The sequence below is a fragment of the Podarcis tiliguerta genome (genome assembly GCF_965153285.1).
Source record: "Podarcis tiliguerta genome assembly, chromosome: 3".
In the NCBI taxonomy this organism is placed as follows: domain Eukaryota; kingdom Metazoa; phylum Chordata; class Lepidosauria; order Squamata; family Lacertidae; genus Podarcis; species Podarcis tiliguerta.
This window is the reverse complement of record NC_139536.1, coordinates 30,923,165-30,944,349: the sequence shown is the minus strand read 5'-3', so window position 1 is coordinate 30,944,349 and position 21,185 is coordinate 30,923,165. Positions and strand designations below refer to the sequence as shown.

Here is a 21,185-nt window from a genome sequence, read left to right as displayed (position 1 = left end):
AGATTCCACTCACATCCTGCCTGCCTTCTACCAAACCCAAAGAGGTGGCCTCCTATCCAGGCACAGACCAACCCCTCCTTTTTATAATTATTGCCTTAGCTGGATAGGAAGTGATCTCTCACCTGCTGCCCTTTAATATAACACTTCTCACTTTTGCACTGCTCCAAACCCTTTCTATGGCCTCTGGAATTTCCTGGCTTTAAGCAAGGTTTCTTTCTAATGTTGTTAAAGTTCATAGCAGGTGCTAGGACTGTCATGAGAAGGGTTTCCCTCAAAAAAATGTCCTGATGCACAGCTTAAATCTAATGATACCTGCTGAAATCTGCATTTTGCACAGGTATAATGTAAAGACTTCCATTTTCATCCAGCAAGGCTGATATGAGGGGAAGAAGGCAGCCTCTGTATGCCTTGCTATATGGGAAACTACTTGTGTAAACAGGTACATTTCTTGCAGTTCCAGGGCTGGGACCTCCCATCTGGAGTTTGGGACCCCTGTCTACACTACTACTTTATTTGTATAAGCTTAGACTGCCCAATTACAGTTAATGATTGTCTTTACAGGTGTGGTTCCCAAAGAGATGGACTCTGAGCAAAATTCCCCATTAGCTTTCAGTGCTCTAGCCAGCCAGCAATGAACCTCCAAAGAATGCCATGAAAATATATTTCTGTTACTGAAGTCTCGGGCTTGCAAGAGCCCTGCTGTCAAGTATAATGTTTAATTGAGTACTTTTGCTGAATATAGAGTGGGAAGGACTGAGAGGTGGTTTTCTATGGCGAAGAGGCCAGCTCTTTCCTCCCAGCCACTGCTAATCATGCAAGGATTATTATGCCCAGAGTGGTTACTTGCTCTGTGGATGTGATTGGAAGCTGGATCGCTCCCTATCACTGTTTCCAGAGCCCCTGAAAATATTCATGTCCTCTTATTAGATCATTGGAAGGCAAGTTGTTTTTTAATTACCGGTAGTTTTTATTAAATATTCTTGTGTAACAAGACAAATAAATAAAAGTGTCTCCATTCTCAATTCAGAGTCTTTTTCACAGTCCATTTACATTCGGTATGAGACATTTGCATTGTGTGGTTTGGGAGGGGGATAATGATATTTCATTCTATTGTGTACTGTTTCTGCAGGGTTTTTGTGACAGCATCACATGGGTAGGTCATACACATACACACACACAAGGTAAAGGGACCCCTGACCATTAGGTCCAGCCATGACCGACTCTGGGGTTGCGGCGCTCATCTTGTTTTATTGGCCATGTGGCCAGCATGACTAAGCTGCTTTTGGCGAACCAGAGCAGTGCACGGAAACGCCATTTACCTTCCTGCCGGAGTGGTACCTATTTATCTTCTTGCACTTTGACGTGCTTTTGAACTGCTAGGTTGGCAGGAGCAGGGACTGAGCAACGGGAGCTCAACCCGTCACGGGGATTCGAACCGCCAACCTTCTGATCGGCAAGTCCTAGGCTCTGGTTTAACCCACAGTGCCACTTGGTTAGTTGTGTTCAGTTGGTTTCAGTGTGGTTTGTTTGTGAGTAGTGGGTATTGTTGAGTCAGGTTAGCCATATCGTTTGGTAGAAGGGGAAGAAGGCGAGTTCAACTATGGAAGTAGCTTGTCCATACGTTATGTATGCTCTCTTGCAATGTAAATGCATGGAGTTGCTTTCGTCTATTAGACGTAGGGTTGCCATGTCAGCAGCTCCTCAGACCCTGAGATTTCCGGTCCCAAACCTGAGACCTAGGGGTGGCCCAGTGATGTCACAGAGGGAGGGCCGCTTTCCCCTCAGCCACCCACTGGCGGAGGAAGAGGAGTGCGGGGGGAGCACACCACTCCCCGTTGCGCAATCCCCAGGGTGCCCCCCCACCCATGCTGGGTGCCCCGCCCCCGCCTGCTTTCCGCCCCCCGGTGCCGGAGCATGAAGCTCCGCCACTGCAACCACCATGTCCTTCAGTGACATCACAGCTGTTACCCACTGGGTTCTGTTGGGGAAGAGGAAAAGGCCATGTGCTTTTGTGACATCACATGTAGTCCTTAGCCAATGGTAACAGTAGTCCTTAGCCAATGGTAACAGCTCGCAAAGCCTCACAATTGTGGCTGCACCTCAGCAGAGATTTATTTGTATCCTTGTTTATTATTAAAAAATATTAATTATAGCTCACCCTTCATCTGTCATGATACCCGTGGAGGGGGAAACCACACCATAACACTGTTGTATAGGGGCATTTTTAGCACAATGACTGCATTCCTTTATGGGGAATCTTCCAGGGGCCACATGCCAGAGTTGAGGAGGGCCAGAGGCAAAGGGGAGTGGAGCAAGGAATGTGACTCTTGATTTTGTGCAGTTGGTTCCATTCCAGCTGTGCAAAAGCCAGAGGTTTCTGCCCCTGCCCTCAAATCTCTCAGTCCAGTTAAGCATGAAGCACCGTCAGAGCTGAAGGAAACATTTAAACCATGGAAAAACTCTTGAGGTGGGTACTGAACAAGACTGGTGAGGGACATGGCACAGGGAGAATCCCAAGGACCAGATGGAGTGGCCTGGAGGGCTGCATTTGGCCTGCAGGCGAAGGTTCCCTAGGGCATGCTATGTAGTCATCTATGATTTTCTTTTACCATAGAGTAGGCACAGGCCTCGTAGGCTGTCTAGTCTTTCCTGGGCTCAATGCAGGAAACAGAGGGCTATAGCATTTCCAACAGTCTCTATTTGAAGACTTCCAGCAAGAGAGACCACCACTCCTCCAGGGAACTGAGCCTAGTGTTGAACTCTCTTGCCATTAAGAAGTTTCTCCTGATATTCAGCTGAATTCAATTGGGGCACGATAATCTAAATTTCATATATATGGTCACAGGGTCTGAACTGGTGGTGACTGACCAGGAATGAGACTTGGGGGCATAGGAGCCAACTTCTAGAGGCAGGGGTAACTTAACCCCCAAAATAAAATATTTGAGGGGGTTAGCCCCGCCCCCCCAAAAGTTCATGGGCATTGCCACTTAGATGCTATGTGTGTACCGTGTCATGTGATAGATTGGCCCCTTGGCCTGATCCAACAGGGCTGTGTAAGTTTTTCTCCTTATCGTCCTGTGACTTCAGCCCATTAGGTCTAATCCTGCTCTCTGAAAGTGCCCTCTTCTACATGACAACCTTCTGGGATTTAAAGAGAGCTACAATGTCCAATCCTTCAGTCTTTTCCAATGGCGAAGAGGAGGGGAGGAGGTTGTATGCTGAAAACTTACATAGTGGGAAAATGTAGAAATAAGATTTCACTGTCAAACAACCAGATGATCTGAGCTCATGTATCAGCAGTTCATTGTCGTGAAGAATGATACCAAACAGACTGATCAACCATGCTTGATTTTGTTTTTAATCTCTGCCAATATCCATAATTCTTCATTGACTTTCAAATATGATGGCAACATTCCGCCACCAGGTGTCGCTGGGCACCAACTAAATCGACGAAAAACTCTTTACACTGCACAACTGTTGAGCTAGATTGCTACAAGATCCTTTACAATGGTTTGATCATATGTTTTATATGTTTATTGTCTTGTATGAATAGATTACTTGTTTGTTATTCAAAGGTGCTTCCTCTTAAAAATGGCATCAACATTCTATTCGCTCAGCATCTCCCTACCAGAATCCTTACCCGATTCACTTTAATGTGTGCTCTAGAGTGCATAGGGGCAATTCCTATGGTCTTCAGTTTTATATTTAAGACTAGAGCATAACATATCTTACATAGATTGCAAATGAATTTAAGTCTCGACACTCCTGTCTAACTGGTTTAGGGATTAAGATGGCTGTCTGTTTTGCTGGAAGAACTGTGCATTTAACAGCTGCAGGAAGGTTCAGCTTATTGTCCCTCATCCAGACAGATGACAATGAGAAATAGAGCTGGGTTGGTGTCATCCGCATGTTGATGGCTCCTTTCTCCAAATTCCAGCAGCTTCATATAGCCTGTTGAACAGCATGGGAGATAAGATGGAATCTTGCAGGACTCCACGGCACAGATTCTATGGGACTGAGCAACAGTCCCCCAGTGCTGCCTTCTGGAGCTGGTCTCGCAGGCAGGATCAGAACTACCAAATTGCCTCTCACACCCAGTCTACAAAGTTAATCTAACAGACAGGGCCCACTCACCCATGAGGCAAGGTGAGCCGACTGCCTCAGGTGGCAGAATTCACCGGGGCAGCAGATCCCGATGTCAATCTTTATTCCTCCTTATTTCATGATGTAGATTTTCCCTCAGCCTTTCTTTCATGGCAAAGAGGGGGGTGCGATTTGGGGGTCCGTCTCAGGTTCCACAATACCTTGGGCCAGCTGCCCACAGATACTATGGCCAATGGTCTTTAATACCTCTGAGAGATTAAGGAGAAATGATAGGGTCATCTTTCCCCTGTCCCGTTCCCCATAAAGGACATCACGCATGGTGACCAAGGCCACTTCAGTCCCAAACCCAGGTCTGAATCCAGAGTGGAGAAAGCCCAGCTATTACTGGACTACAGCATCTGAGCAACCACCATCCTCTTTAAGAATCTTCTCTAAGAAGGGGCTATTTACAGCTAAGCAGTAGTGCTTCCAAACAGTCAGGTCCAAGGAGGACTTCTTAAGCAGTGGTCACACCACCAACTCTTTTGAGTGCAGCAGAAATCACTTCCTCAGGCAAAGACACTTTTGTCACACACCCCTAGCTGCTCCTTTCTGGCTCCTCCTGATCAGGCAAGAAGAGCAAAGGTCGAGTGAACACAGGGAAGGTCAAACCTCTTGGTCATATTCTTAAGCTGTAAAAGCTGGGAAGGATCCTATAGTACCTGACCAGGTTAAATGTACCAGTAGTTAATAAATAAATTTAATCCCTGTACGTAGTAAAATTATTTTTGAAAACTGTTTATGCACGTCTCCAAAGCACTTTCCATTATATACGGAGTTGTTACAGCAATCCCCAGCACCAAAGTATAGATTCATAAAAAGATTTTTGTGTTACCTAGTCCTATTAGGCTTCCATGGTAAACTTTCAGAAAGGCTGGTAAGTCTGCTGCTACAAAAACAACACTGCGTCTTGACTGTGACACAATTGCTTGTGGAATAAAGTCCATTGCATCACAGGCAGTTCACCTGCAGGGGGCGGCAGAGACCATTGCTTGTTGACAGCTCCATTTCCCACATAAAAAAGGTTGAGCGTTCATCCTGATTTCCCCACAGGGAGTTTATATGATGTGAGCTCTTTACTGAGCAATTGTTTTTGTTTTGTTTTTAAATAATGTTTATTGCTTTTTGAACAATTTAAACACTACAAAACCAAATAAAAACAGGGGAAAAAAATACAATACAATATAAAGACACTGCATAACACTAAACACATTAAACTAACAAAACCAAACAAAAACAATTTAAAACACTCAAACAATTTCAATATCTTATCTTTCATTCACTTATTTCACCGACCTCCTCACACCTCCCTTTTTGTATTCCACTTCTGTCAAATGTTTCAGCAATTCCTTTCCATCTTCCTCTGTTATCTGTCCTATAACTATCCTAACACATTCTAACCTTATTTTACCTTTAAAATTCCATTAATCTATTTATACTTATACTTTGTTTTGATTTGTTTGTGAGGAGCTAGTTATCCCACACTTTTTAGGCCAAAGATTCTGTTATTAGGGTTTTTTGTTTTTGTTTTTAAGTGGATTTTAAAGAGCTGCTTTAATTGCACAAACCTAAATTTATAGAAGGCTAGCATTTCTCAAGCAGTGGATGGTAACTGGGCCGTGTGTGGGCCTTGGACCACTTTCAGACTGGTTTCAGCAGCCTTCCAATTACCCAGCGGCTTGCTAGAGATCTTCAGAGAGACAGGGCAGCTGTTTGTGTGGAATACCCTTAACTCTGGATTTCCTGTATTGAGCCGGGGTTGGACTAGATTGATTGCCTGTAAAGCCCCTCCCACACTGCACAAAACTCTCAGCACCCTTAACAAACTACAGTTCCCAGGATTCTCTGTGGGAAGCCATGGCTGTTAAAATGGCACAAGAGTGTTCCAAATGTATGTTGATGCGGATGAGACATGAGGTGAAATAAAAGTAATAATAACTTGCTAGTCCGAATCCATACCACCAAAAGAGAGAAAATACATTGCTCCCAAAAAGAGAAGGCAAAAAAGGCAATGGCCCATCCCAGTACAGTGGTACCTCAGGTTAAGAACTTAATTCGTTCCAGAGGTCCGTTCTTAACCTGAAACTGTTCTTAACCTGAGGTACCACTTTAGCTAATGGGGTCTCCTGTTGCTGCCGCACCGCCAAGGCATGATTTCTGTTCTCATCCTGAGGTAAAGTTCTTAACCCGAGGTACTATTTCTGGGTTAGCGGAATCTGTAACCTGAAGCGTCTGTAACCTGAGGTACCACTGTATCCTGTTCTCACAGGGATCACCCAGATGCCTGGGGGAAACATGACAGCAGGGTCTGAGCACAAGAGCTTTCTTCACTCTTGGGGTTTTCAGCAACTGATATTCAGAAGCATTGCTGCCTCCAACCACACAGGAACAGAGCATAGCCATTGTGGCTAATAGTCATCAACAGCTTTCTCTTCCATGAATTTGTCCAGTCCTTTTTTAAAAGCCATCCAAGTTGGTGCCCATCACTGCCTCCTGCGAGAGAGCAAGTTATATGGTTTAACTATGTGCTGCATGAAGAAGTACTTTCTTTTATGTGTCCTGAATCTTTGAACACTCAGCTTCATCGAATGCCCACAAGTTACAGTGCTATGATAGGGAAAGAAAAAGTTTTCTTGACCCACTTCCTCTATGACATGCATAGTGTTACAAAAACCTATCACGTTGGATTTTACTCACTTTTCCTCTCAACCAAAAAGTCCCAAATGCTGCAACTTTTCCTCAGGGAGGGGGGCGTTTTGCTCCACCCCCCTGATCATTTTCGTTTCCCTTTTCTGAACCTTTTCCAACTCTACAATATCCTTTTTGAGGTGAGGCGACCAGAACTGGTCCACAATATCACAAATACAGTCACAACGTAGATTTGTATAATGGCGTTATGATATCAGAAGTTTAATTTTCAATTCCTTCCCACCTCCCAACATTATCAGTGGGGCAAGTCACTCCCCAGGAATCTCTGGATGAGACGGCTTTTCCATTAGTCAACTCTTGTATTATTTTGCACTTCCAGAGCTGGAATGATCCTTCATCCATCTTCCATCTCTCGCTTCTAACCAAGTGAGTCTGTGAAAGTAGAAAGTGAGGGAATGTTAATCCAGAATCCTAATGGGCCAACCTTTCATCTGGGAAGCTCAATGTGCTTTTGCAAACATTCCCAGCAGCAGAGTGGGAAAGAGACATGCCGCAATTTCCACCAATCCTAATTATCCCTCACCAATTGCTCTTTTTGTCTACTCACTGTGGCATTATGCATTGTTGGAACAATGACAGTTTCTAAGTGAAGGTTCCAGTGTCGTAAAATTTTAGGCCTTTTCTTTTTTAAAAAAACAACCCACACGCACACACACAATTATGTATCTTTTTAAAAAATGTATTTATACCTACACATGTAGCCTAAATTAAAGGCATGTGGTGCTATGACCATAACATTACCATCCATTATCACACAAGGGAATGCTTTTATAACACAGGAAGTAAGGAGAACAAAGTAATTGTTGGTGATTTAAGAGTTTTTATTTATGAAGGATAGGAGAGCACAAGCAGTTTATTACTGGGGATATAATGAAAGCAAAACATTCAGGGCAGGCACGAGGCAACCTTCTCACAAGGCTGCATAATGTCCCTGGCAAATGCTTCAGTCTATTTATGTGCTGTAAAAACTCCATGTTGGCAGTTGTAACATATGCAGAGGTGGTACCTGTCTGAAAACAAAGTAAATGGGTGGCTCAGTATCATTTAATTTTTTGTTTTCATTCAAGCGCTTTTTCGTGATTTGATCTCAAACTACCAGGATGTAGTGGATGGGTCTTTTTTATTATTATTTATCTGTTAAGATCATGATGTTGCCCTGTGTTATTTCTGTTAGTAGGAATTTTGTAATGGGCGGGCTTCCATAACTTTTTAAAATGACATCATAATTAGACTCTCCTGCTGTATGTGGGAGAATCAAATTAGTTTCAAGAAAAATCCACTTGGTTAGCACATTCTGCTGTGCAGTGGGCCCTGAAATTGTACACACACACAAACACACACACCATCCTTTTTTTTAAATGTATTTTTATTAAAGATTTTCTTGATTTTCAAAGGTATGTGCAATGTCTCTCTTTTGTATCCCCCCTCCCCATGTAACATTTTTTACAAATCAGTTTCACTTGTTGAGACATTAGGAAGAAAAGGGGGAAAGAGGTGGAGGGGGGGGGAAGATGAGTGAGGGTGGGGTCGGGTGGCAATGTTTCTATTTTAATATATGTGCAGGGTTTTGTGTCAGCATTGCTTGTGCAGGTTCTCTGCTGTTCACTTGTGTTCCTGTGGTCTTTCTCTTCTTCCAGAGCTCCAGCTGGTTTGGGCAGCAGCTAAGCAGAGCCACACTAATTTCCACCTTCCCTGGGATGTGGATTGGGCATTTGTCTTTCTGCTTAAACTACCAATTAGGGGCAGCCTTAGAAAGCGGAGGTGCCAGACATCACTTGCAGGGCCTTGTCAAAAGAAGAGGAGGAGGCAGAGATGGGAGGAGAGGAGTGTCAAGTCCTGGTTGCAGGAAGGTTATGGCTTTGTCACAGGGATGGTAAAACCAAGAAAGGAAAATAGCAACCAGTCAAAAACAGCAGCAGCAGCAACAACAACAACAACTGGGGAATCTAATCAATCAGAACAATATATTCCTTTCCTTAATTACGTAAGAGAAGATTGTGATTTTTTTTAAAAACAGATGGGGCAAATAACTGGGTCAAGTAACTGTATCAGTGCTAGTAGAATGATGTTGCATGTAGTTAGAAAAATATTGCCATGGTTTTGTTAGAATCATAAGTCAGCTGTGGAATTGGAAGGGACCACAAGTGTCATCTAGTCCAATGAGCTATGTTGAGGTGCATGCCAATAATAATAATACCATAATAATAATGCCACCCACCTGACTGGATTGCCCCCCAGCCACTCTGAGTGGCTTGCTACAAATTACACACATGAAACACAGTAAAAATATGAAACATTACGAACTTCCCCATACAGGGCTGCCTTCATGTGTCTTCTAAAAGTCAGGTGGTTCTTTATTTCCTTGGCATCTGTTGGGAGGGCGTTCCACAGGCGCCACTACCAAGAAGGCCCTCTGCTTACCAAGAAGTACCAGTTCCTGACTTAGAAGTTCTCCCTCACCCATCCCTTGGTGATGACATGTTAATAGTCATTAGATATAAAGTTCCATCAAATGTGAGGTCTGGACTAGTAGCAACACAAGAATGGGCCTTTTCTGTGGTGGTTCACCATTTGTGACATGCTTCCCCCAGGGATGGTCACCTGGCACCTTCATTAGGCATCCGGAAAAAACATTTCTCTCTGAGCGGGCCTTTGGCTGATTAACATTCTGTGGCCCTTTAAATGTGTTTGTGTTATTGGTTGGTTTTTGTTTTATTATGTATTTTGTGTTCTTATTTTGCATTTTTCTGTTGTGAACTGCCCTGCGATCTTCAAATGAAGGGTAAAAGGGAAAGGGACCCTGACCATTAGGTCCAGTCGCGGACGACTCTGGGGTTGCGGCGCTCATCTCGCTTTATTTTATACAGCTTCTGGGTCATGTGGCCAGCATGACTAAGCCGCTTCTGGCGAACCAGAGCAGTGCACGGAAACGCTGTTTACCTTCCCGCCGGAGTGGTACCTATTTATCTACTTGCACTTTGACGTGCTTTCGAACTGCTAGGTTGGCAGGAGTCAAATGAAGGGTGGTGGTATTCTTATTTAAAACAATAATAAATGCATCTTATTGCGCAGTAACAATCTTAAATAAATGTTCACTGTTAATGCAGCTTCCCTCTCTAATTTTTTCTTTTCTTTAGTCATATCCTTGGGACAATTTTAAAGAAAACAATTACAACAGAGAGAAGTATGGTCCAAAAGTATGGTCCAGCCAAGTTTAAACACTTTTCAGCTATGCTGATTTCAGGAGGAGAGATTTATGCATGCACTTAATTCTCCCAATGAAATAAAGGAGGTTGAATGATATAAATGATACCTCAGCGAGATTTTTTTTTTTTTAATTCTTTCTATTCATGCTATGTTTAGAGTGGGGAAATTTTTATCCTTTGGGATTCTATTTTTAGTAGGGCCTAACTAGGGAGTCTAATGTAACCTGACAATGCGTAGTGACAATGTTTTGTCTTCTCCTAGAAGAGTTCCTCATCACTCAAATAAAAAAATGTCTAAGCAGCAAGGCTGTTCACCTATAATTTAGGCAGATACTAAAAGACAGCAAGACGTCACAGGCAAAGGCACAGAAAGAAATTAATTTTTTTAAAGGAAGTGGAGGAGAAAGTGAAGTTGGGATAATTGCTAGAAGTAAAATGCATCCCCCAGGCCACATTTTTCAAGTTGCATTTACCATGCACTTGTGCAAATATTTATTTGAGTACCACCCCCTATATAATCTTCCAGTCTTTCCTTCCTGTTCAACAGAAGGAAGGGTGAGCCTCTACATGAGTGGTGAGGTCCCTTGCAGAACCTAAGAATCCAACCTGATTTATGCTCTCTTTAAAGAAAAGGCTTGTTTGCATTAATAAACAATCTTTTAGTAAGACTGGCCAAGGTTCAAAATGCAGCATGTCAGCTGAATGGAATAAAGGTTCCTGAACAAAAACAAAACAAAAACAAAGTGTGAATGCAGTGAATAATCTAATCTCTACATTTTAAACTTAGGTACTGTATAGACTGTCCAGCTTTAAGGGTTTGTGGAAACCAATCAGAACGGACCTCCCACCTTTGTGTTGCCTTTGTGATGTATGACTTGAGCATTATAACTGGCTACCTTGTCCTGGGTAGGTGTCCATTGTTAAGCTTTCTTTTTGTTACCCACAGCTTTCAGACCACTCCTGGAACTGAAGTTCCTAATGCTAATAAAGGCAGAATCCTACTCAGTAATGACATATACTTTGGTCATAGGTCTGTGGAACAGCATCTGCTTTGGGATGCAAATCGCCCTAGTAAAATTCTCATGACCTCCAGGTAAGGCTGGGAAAATTCCCTACCTGCCAGTCAATACTGGATTTATTATCAGACAGCTTCCTGCATTCCTCTGTTCATCCCCCCCCCAACACACTCATTGGTATCCAAAATACCAAACTGAATATATAGTGGGTCCTGGATCTGCTCAACAAGACACATATCTAGTGTCAACTAGATTTCACCTGATACTGTTCTCTTTTTTTTAATATATACCAGACATTTTTATTAGTTTTTACATATATTTTCCAAACAGATCATCTCATCTTATACAACATTTTGGCTATTTTAACCTGAGACTTCCATCAGCCATGTCTAATGATTTTCAAACCTCATCTCTTAATCTTACATTTGTTATCCGACCTATTACTTTTAATAATCCATAACTTAAAATCCGTTCTCATAAATCTTTTCTGCAATATTTCATATAGTTCTCCTTACAAAACTTCTTGTAGTCCTACAAGCGTAGACAATTTATTACAATTGTCTTTCAAATAACTTGCATATTTAGTCCAATCTTTCAAGAATTTCTGGTCCCGCTGGTTGGGAATTCTCCCTGTCATCTTATCCAATTCTGCGTAGTCCATTAGTTTCATCTGCCATTCCTCCTTCGTCGGTAGTTCTGCCTGCTTCCATTTCTGTGCCAGTAATACCCTTGCTGCAGTTGTCACATATAAAAACAGCCTGATATTGTTCTCTTGCCCAATTTGTTGCCAACTTCCAATTTCTTTGCATGACACCAAATAGCATCATAGAAAACTTTGCCACAGTCACAATTAGGTTATAAGGAAATGTTTTGTGACTCCTTTGATCCCAGATTACAACTGGATGTGGAGATGGTGCAATGCATTCTGTAAGTGTGCTACTTGTGACAACAATATAGGGGAATGTCACACTACTTTATGCTTTGGAGAGACAGTGTGGTGCACTGGGTAGGACCAGAGAGAACAGGGTTCAGATCTCCAGTGGCGTAGCGTGGGTTGTCAGCACCTGGGGCAAGGCAAGTAATTTGCGCTCCCTAACCCGTGGATTTGCGCCCCCCTAACCTGTGGATTTGCGCCCCTAACCCTAACCTCCAGATGTTGCGCCCAGTGCGGCCGGCCCCCCCTGCACCCCCCACGCTACGCCACTGCAGATCTCCACTCAACCATCAAGCTCACTGGGTGACCTTGGGCCAGTAACTTTCTCAGCCTAACCTGCCTCACAGGGTTGTTGTGAGGCTCAAATGGGGAGCCACCTTGAGCTCAATGGAGCAAAGATGAGATATAAATGTAATACACGAAATAAATAAATTTCCTGCAGCCTCTCCACCCCCACTTTTCTTACACTGCCATCTTAGGCATGTCTACTCAGAAGTAAGTTCCTCTGGGTAATTACAGCCAGTTCCACAGACTTATTCTGTTTGTACATATCCATCTGTTTTGCAGTCCCTTACAAAGATTAGATTTTAGTTCCTTTCTTGCTTTTATTTTTTTGTTTTAAATAGGATTATTTTAAAGCCTTGGAAGCCCCATTCAAAACAGACTACATTATCCAAATTATAAAACAGTTATCGTTTGTGTGCATATTTTTAAAGATTCAAATAAAATAATCCACTGTATTCATTTTTATTTTATTGTTTTTCCTAGTATGTCAAGATGTACAAAATTCAGGGGAAACTCATCAATCACATTGTTTGTATGTTACAAATACAAAAGGACGAGATCCTGCAATCATACGGAGCAAGCATCCTTACACACAAGTCCCACTTATTACAGGGTTTTTGGCTCACTTTTAAACCCATAAGGTACATAGATCAGCCTTCTGATGGAGATAGCAAATAAGGACAGAGAATATATATGGATTCTATATTATTAATAGGTAAGTGCTTTTTATGATTCCTAAGATAGTTTGTGGTATAATAATATGGTCTGATTGTAATGGACAGAATGTTGGTCATGGTCTGGGAGCAAGTTCAACTGAATAGTCAAATCTGCCAACCTCAGTTCACTATCTATAGATGGCCACAATCCAGTCAAACCTGACCACTTTAAAGACCCACTGATTTCAACTGGAGATATTTAACTACACACTGTACTCTCCCACTAAAACCAGTGCAGCTGGGAAATGATGGGTGTGATCCAGGAAAGGTGACACACTTTTAAAACTCTTTTAGTTTCAGTGGGCAAGTGGGCTAACACAGCTGTTTATTGCAGCAGCCCTGGCTACAAGCTCCCCAGGGAAATGGTGCCTCTGGGGCTGGCCAGTGGGGGCTGGCTGCTAGGAGCTGAGGTGGTTCAGAGGCTGGGGTGGCTGCGGCAGCTGCCTGGAGGACTCCCAAGGAGAGGCGAGAGGAGAGGAGGCTGAGGGAACACTGCAAAAGGGAGGGTGTTTGAAAAGGGGTGAGAGGCTTTCAGCTTGGCAGGAAAGGAGTGACATAACTGGGCTCCTGAGCCCCACAGGGGTGCCGCAGAAAGAAAGGGAGCCGTACACTCAAAAAGCTTGAAAACCTCTACCCTCAATACACCCCTTTACTTTTTCTCCACAGGAGTGAATTGCAGCCATTCACTGCCATGGGAGAAAGTTACACTGCACTCTGGGACACTGTTGCAAGTGAAGGTAAACCTGTCCTCCATCCCTGATACCAAGGGCTTAGTCTTTACCCACAGGGATCCTGCAAGAGGTGCTGTAGGACTCTGCTTGGAGGCACATGCAATTCATCTCAAAGTGCTCCTTGTAGGATGCTGTCCTCTCATCATACAGATGCCTATCCCTTGTTTTGATGGGTGTTTTGTTAGTAAGAACAGAAGAAGAAGAAGAAGAAGAGGAGGAGGAGGAGTTTGGATTTGATATCCCGCTTTATCACTACCCAAAGGAGTCTCAAAGCGGCTAACATTCTCCTTTCCCTTCCTCCCCCATGACAAACACTCTGTGAGGTGAGTGGGGCTGAGAGACTTCAGACTTCAGTGTGACTGGCCCAAGGTCACCCAGCAGCTGCATGTGGAGGAGCGGGGAAGTGAACCCGGTTCCCCAGATTACGAGACTACCGCTCTTAACCACTACACCACATGACAGAAGAACTGTCATGAAGGACCAGTGAAAAATCCATCTACTCCAGCAATCTTTCTCTGGTGCTGACAGCTTTCAACTATCATTAACAAACTGCTATCACTCACTGAATTTGGGATTATATGCTACTTTGCTGCTCTGCCATGGAAAATGATAGCCCAGCAACAAACAAACAAACTCTCAGTAAATAGAATATAAGAACCCAGTAAGACCAAAGGCCAATTTAGTCCAGGATCCTGTTCTCACAGTGGTCAACCAGATACCTATGAGAAGCCCACAAGCAGGACCTAAGTGCAACAGCACTCTTCCCACTTGAGATTCCCAGCAACCTCTTGTACAAAGGTATCCTATCTGCAACAGTGGACATAGAGCACAACCATCGTGGCCATGAAAGGCAGACATACAAGTTATACGCTGCAAAATTCTATCCAGATTGGAAGAACCAGCATTTGCGACTGCAAAATTGTATACCTATGACAGGAGAGGAACCAAATTATTGTTCAAATGTATGAAGAAGACCAGCAACTGAATTCAGTGTGCCACGGGCGATATGTGGTTAGAATTAGGAGAACTAAACGAGGAAAAGAGCACCATGTAACAGGCTACCTCTTGCCTTTCTGCCATTCTGTGTTTGGTGTGTGGCTAGACCGCTGCTATATGGTCCATGATGCAGCCACATTTTTCTACAATCATATTAGGGAACTCTGCCACCTCAATTTCAGTGTAGTTTCCCTTCTTGACAAGATACATCATGGGGAGCGGAGAGCTCTCCACCACAGCACAGGTTCTCTCTCCGTAGCCGAAATGGCGCAGCAAGTTCTTGGGTTGCCGGCAGCCACCCACACAGTGGTAAGCCTGGTAGCCGGCTGGCTCGATAATCCAATACTGTGTCCAGGTCAGCTCTCGGAAGTTGATGTAATGTTCCTGGCGGCAGCAGGTAGTCTTCTCAGTCAGGGTTCCTCCTTCACAATCTCCAGGTCCCCTGCCCAAGAAAAGCAGATAGTTTTATGTCTGAGATGTGGAAAGACCTGAGCTAGAGACAGTCCGGAGCTAACAAATGTTAGAACTGGCCCAAACATGCTTATTCTTCTCGTGTTTAGGTGTCGGTATGTGTTTGATTGTCTATTACCCTTTCGTGATATCTTCCCACATGGCTTCATACATACGTATCTTCACAACAACTATGTGAAGTGGGTTAGAAGGGCAGAGAAATCCAACCACCTCTCCTTATACCAAACTTGGGGAAGAAGGGTTGGGTTAGGTGGAGGTGACTCTTCTTCCAACTAAACCAACCTCCCACCGGCCAGTGCTGATATTGTCAACTTTCCCCTTCTGTCCTCCAAATGTGTGGGTGGGCAGTAGGCCTAACCAGAGGGAGACAGTGGAAAGCCATGAAATGGAGTGTTCTGAAGGCAGAGAGGAGGCAGGGCTGAGCCGTGAACTGGACTCACTGCTGTCACATAACAACATTAGACCCCACTGTCCTGTTCCTCACCTGCACCCCTTGGTTGCCCTTGAAGGGCCGAGCAGCAGGGACGTGAACGTCCTGCTACTCCACAAAGCCCTGATGCTGACGGTTTGGTTTGTACCCTAAGATGGAGGTGGGGAACCTGTGGCCCTCTGGATGTAGCTGGACTGCAACTCCCATCATCCTTAACCATACTAGCTGGGTCTGATGGGAGTTGGAGTCCAACAACAACTTGAGGGCCCCAGGTACCCCAACCCTGGACCAAAAGATGCCAATTGATCCAGACTCAACCAGTGGTCTCCAGGTGAGCAGGGATTTGAACGCTGGACTCTTTGGTTCACTCTATCCACTGCATCACACAGTTTAGCAATGATAAAAATCTGTATTTCTCCCTAATAAAACATTGGGCACTGTTTTAATGAACCAAACATAATTTGTTTCACCTATTCTTTTTGTGTGTGTGTGTGTGTGTGTGAGAGAGAGAGAGAGAGAGAGAGAGAGAGAGAGATTCACTTGCAACACAATCCTAACCATGTCTACTCCAAGGTAAGTCCTATTGAATTCAATGCAGCTTACTCCCAAATGGGTTAGGATTTTCTCTCTCTCATAATGGTTTGTGTAATTGTTTGTCTCCAGTATACTGCAAGAATGTATCAGTAATCAGCAGCTTTTGGAAGAAATTAGTTGAATGTTGGGATTTATGTGTACCACGGTATAGATAGCTGTATATCCAATGCAACCATTGCATCTTTTAAGAGCAATGCGAGGTGGATGAGTATCTCAAGATCAGTTCCAAAAGTACACATTGTAAAACTCAATTCTCCCACTAAACACAGCAAGGAAAGTAAACATGCCTATTGTCATGCTGTAGGACTGCAATACTGAGCAAAATCAACTGAGTTTACTTTTGAGAAAACATGGTTTGGATTGGGTTTAAGGCCTATCTAAACTGTGCCTGAGTTTGTCTTCAGTATTAAAGGGCAGAAATAAAACTCCCCAGTGACCAATATGATTAAAGTTTAAAACTTACCCATAGTCTTCCAGGTTAAGGGTATAAAGCACCAACTCAGGCTTGCCCAGTGCTTTGTCCGAAGGATCCTGAGAAGTAAAGCGCACACTTTTGGCCATTTCAGAGGCATAGCTGCCTAATCTTTCTCCTTCAATCCAGATCTCCAGGAGCATCGGCCCCTGCATCTTGGTCTTTAGCCAAAAATGCACTGCCTGGGTGACATCGAAATTCCTCCAGCCAGACTCCATAAGTGGAACTAACCTAAATGGACAAAAAATGGGTTAATAGTGGAGAGAGAACCTAGAATAAAAACACATATAGGGGAAGATATCTACTAGCTTTTTTATTCCAGAATAACAGACTGGAATTGAAAGAAAAACATTGGAATGAGTGAGAATACAATATCTGTTTTCAAACAAGGAACTGAACTAATAGGACTTTTGCCTGATCTCAGAGCCTATTCACATATTGCATTCTGAACGTGGGTGGAAAAGGCACCTCAGTTTAAAAGGCAAAATAAAATTCACTTAGGTTAGAAATGATGTAAAAGCCTAGACTGCATGCTCTTGATTTGAACTTCTGCATAAAGGCTTCCCTTATAAGTAACAATTCTTTATACACCACCCCCCCGGGTACATTAAGATGCCTGATAATGAGGTAAACAGGTAAGCCCTGCTTTTGTAATTGCAGAGCAATAGATTAGGCAGACAAGCTCTTCAAGAAAATAACAATTATGATGATCATCTTAATAAATGATCTGATCTGGGAAATACCGTAAGGAAATGAAGACATTTTGAAAACCATGAGAGAAGGCTTGCCCCCTCTGCCCTTGAAAGAGCACTGCTGAGTGTGGTTCTATTCAAGTGCACCTCTCCTGAGCCATTAGATTAGACTCCTCCTTCATACCTGGAATCAATCAAAGAGGTCCGGTTGGTGCCATTCTCTTGGGGCTGCACCCAGTACACGCTCACCCTGGCATTCATGACTGGCCGATGAGAAGGCTTGATGGGCAGGTGTTTCCTTTCCAGGGGCTTTTTGAAAAGCTTCAGCTCAGCCATGGTGACTTCGCTGTTTGCTGGTATCCTGCCCTCCATGTCGAAGATAAGTTTTTGACGGGTGGTGTCCGAATAGAGAATGTCTCCAGGAATATCTGTAACGCATTTGGAAACAACAGAAACACTTACATTCATCATAGTTTTCGTCTGTCACTTAAAAAAAAAAGACTTTCCTTTTATGTTACATCAGAATAGGGAGAGAAATCATCTGACCCGCCGGATATTATGGGACACCAACTCCTTTCAGCCCCAGCCAGTTGGTCAGTCCAACAACATCCGACTGGTCACAAGTTCCTCATTCCTGTGATAGATCAATCATATCTTCTTCATGTGCAACCCAGTGGATAAAGAGAAAGACAGTTGAATAGGTTGTTTTTCCAGTTTGGGACATTTTGTATTTTGGTTCTGTATAAATGTAGGCTGTTATTTTAAAATAACAGAAAAAAAGGTTTTAAGTTATGCATCAGGAAAATCTTCTTAAGAAAAGCTTAGCACGGGAAGGAGTTGTCTACAAAAGCTATGAAGTCACGTTGCAGTTACATTATTTACTGGACACCAGTTCTGAAGATATGGCAGATTAGTACTCAGTGCAAATCCACTCTCTACTGTTCCTCTGCAACTTCATCCCACACTGTTCCTCTCTCCCACCCTCCTGGTGATGGAAATCTGTGCTAGTATGGACTGTGTCAACTACACAGCAGGAATCAGTGGGAAAGGCAACTGTTTACCCCCCCCCCTTTTTTTACTCCGATTGCAATACTTTCTGCATTGCAAGCTTAGTACATAAATCACAAACAGAGATCATATAAAGGTCCCTCTGGTGCCTTTCTTCATTAAAAAAGAGAGAGAGAGAATTGTGCTAGATAATACGCTAAGTAACCATGTGCTACATAGTCACTAGCATAGTGAGTTGAATTGTGTCACACACTCCTCACACACTCCCTTGGTTGTTGAGAAATAGTACAACTCCCCGTGTGGATGGAACCCATAAATAAGAGGTTCCCTATGTACTTAGAGCCACTGGAGTTAATGGTTAAACCAGCTACCATACAGTATATAGTCATTTTTCCCACTTAATGCCTATTTTAAACCTTCAGTTTCCCCCCTCCCCAAATGTACATTGCTGAAGCAGGCATGTCTGGTCTGGTCAATGCCTGGAGGGGTGTCATGTAGCTTGAAAGCTACATGTACAGTGCCTTCATTTCCATCATGGAAGAAAGATGGAATATACAGGTAAGAAAATAGATAAAGGAAGTACAGATACAGTAAGCAGGCTAAGGAGTGGGCAATTCTACACCCACTTCCCTTGCAAGCCTCATTGAACTCAGTATAGCTTATTTCTTCGTAGGTATGGATGGGATTGCATTGTTACTTGAGAATATGTCCTTCTGACATATGGAGTAAGCACACGTAAGATTGTGCTGCCCTTCAGGAAAGGGATGCAAATTAATCCAGTGAATTTCTAATAGCAGATTAACTGTATGAATACCACTTGCAATATAATACATAATAACATGAAGCATGAGAAACTTATTCAAGAGGTATACATTCCCTGAAAATCAATCCTGTTTAATTGTCTATTGCACCACCTCATCATCACATTTAGGACAAATATATTGTATATACAGAGAGACTTAAGCTGAACAATTAATCTTTGGCTATAAATTTAGGTCTGCATTTCTCAGAGATACTATTACAGTGATTTGCATAATAGTTATTACACAGCCTGAATCTATAAAATTCTAGACCAGATGCAGATTTCAGTTTTTTAGTTACTTGTCACGATAACAACAAAGTTTACCTGCATTGCCAGGAATTCCTCTCAGGATTCCAGCCAGACTTGGCATTGCTCTCCGCTTCTCTCGGCGGCGCTTCAGCATAGACATGTATTTATTCCTTGTATTTTCCGGAATGACCAGATTTTCCACGTCTGTCCTCTGAAGAGCAGGGACCTCAGGAAGCCCCAATTTATCCAGCAATATCTGTTTGAGTCCTTTCTGGGTAAATCCATTCGCGGTGGCAGCTATGATGAGAGCACAGGTTACCAAGCATCTGAGATTCACAGCCATCCTTTGCCTAGCTATCGGTGGGGAAAAGAGCCCCTAAATCTCTCTCTCTCTTTCTCTCTCCTCAGCACAAGCTGTTCTTGGCGAAGAAGAGACAGCTCTGCAAGGTTTCAAGCTGCCTGAATGGGAAAGGGATCTAATGTGGTGGGTTTATATAGCAAGTCTGATCCCACTGGCATTACAAATTCCACAAGCAGAAGTGAGGCAGGGGGCTTGGAAGTGTTACATCCCCTTTGATACATCCAAGCTATAGTAACACCTTCCAGTGCATTTGAACTTAAAACAGAAATATTTAGAAGACTCTCTACACGTTCCCAAAGCTCTCTGTGGCCCTAAACAACTCAGGTCTCCTCCAGTCATTCTGTTGTTGTCTGCCGAATCTCCATGAAGGAAAAGACATGGCGACGTTATGAAGTGCTCTGTGACACCTTTTTTGTGCAGTAAATACATAAACTGGGCAGAGTGGGAGGTTTGAGAATAATTCTTGGACCAGTTAGCATTTGTAAATCGCATCAATTGCTGTTATTCATAAGATTAATATCAGGTCCTGCTTCATAATCCAGAAAACCTCATGCAAAGTCTTGTGGATATCAGTGGAGATATATACCAGTGTAGAGAGCAACTAAACTGCCTTTCTGCTGGGTGCAGATCTATGGTGTTCACATAGCTAACGTGCTCAGTGCTACATGGATCACACAGAATTCCTTAAATTTGATCATAAAGATGGAACACACTATAACTTGTAACATATTAATTCTCCTAACAATAGCTACATTAAAAAAAAAAATCCAGAACAATCTCTCTAGTTCAAGTACTTTCTTTTGCCAAGTTAATGATTTACTACAGTTACACTGCTGTTGTTGCTGCTGCTGTTGTTTAATAGTCATTAATCATAACACTTCAGTAGTTTATCTCCTTGAACCAGGCAAGGTTGAATGTTAGATTCATCTGAAACATACAGGTTGGACATTTAAGGCAGTATTCAACTACCACACTGTTTTTCAAGAGAAAAACCTGGTAAAATCCCATTACTGCAGTAATACCAATTATTACAGAAGACAACCATCTTTGAGAGGGAACAAAGCAACAATGAAATCCTTTCCTCGGGCGTTATTATCCTTTTACTATGGGGAACGTTTGCCTTGTTAATCTCTGTGACATTTCAATTCATAGCAAAAAAAGCATAGTTACTGAAAAATTAAGAACACATGGAAAGCCCTGCTTGCTCATACTGCATATACACTATCATGCATGGGCGTTGCCAAGGGGCAGCTGCCCCCCCAATCAATAAAAATAAATAAAAATACATAGCAAACTGAGGTTCTGCCCCCGCAACAAAATGCCTGCCCCCCCTGAAAAATCCTGGCTATGTCCATGCTAGCATGTCCAAC

General features: G+C 43.0%; 1 protein-coding gene and 1 long non-coding RNA gene across 2 annotated transcripts; one reads left to right on the top strand and one right to left on the bottom strand.

Annotated features, from left to right (window-relative positions):
* The first annotated feature begins 10,979 nt into the window (after positions 1-10,979).
* On the top strand, positions 10,980-12,860 carry LOC310674850. Its single transcript, XR_014509796.1, has 2 exons — positions 10,980-11,151; positions 12,777-12,860. It is a non-coding gene; the product is annotated as an uncharacterized lncRNA (long non-coding RNA).
* A 137-nt stretch (positions 12,861-12,997) lies between these two features.
* Positions 12,998-21,141, bottom strand: LOC310674803 (left-right determination factor 2-like). Its single transcript, XM_083434537.1, has 4 exons — positions 19,530-21,141; positions 17,580-17,823; positions 16,695-16,934; positions 12,998-15,178 (listed from the first exon to the last, which is right to left on the bottom strand). The coding sequence occupies exons 1-4, from the start codon at positions 19,795-19,797 to the stop codon at positions 14,839-14,841; spliced, it is 1,092 nt and encodes a 363-aa protein (XP_083290663.1). The 5' UTR covers positions 19,798-21,141; the 3' UTR covers positions 12,998-14,838.
* Between the last annotated feature and the right edge of the window lie 44 nt (positions 21,142-21,185).

What these genes read in the sequence shown, in the direction of transcription:
- LOC310674803 (XM_083434537.1), bottom strand. Translation starts at nt 19,797, where the DNA reads ATGGCTGTGAATCTCAGATGCTTGGTAACCTGTGCTCTCATCATAGCT. An exon ending in ACCTCTTTGATTGATTCCAG is followed by an intron (nt 16,935 to 17,579) that starts GTATGAAGGAGG and finishes TTGTCCATTTAG; the next exon opens with GTTAGTTCCACTTATGGAGT. An exon ending in CTTAACCTGGAAGACTATGG is followed by an intron (nt 15,179 to 16,694) that starts GTAAGTTTTAAA and finishes TTTCTTGGGCAG; the next exon opens with GGGACCTGGAGATTGTGAAG.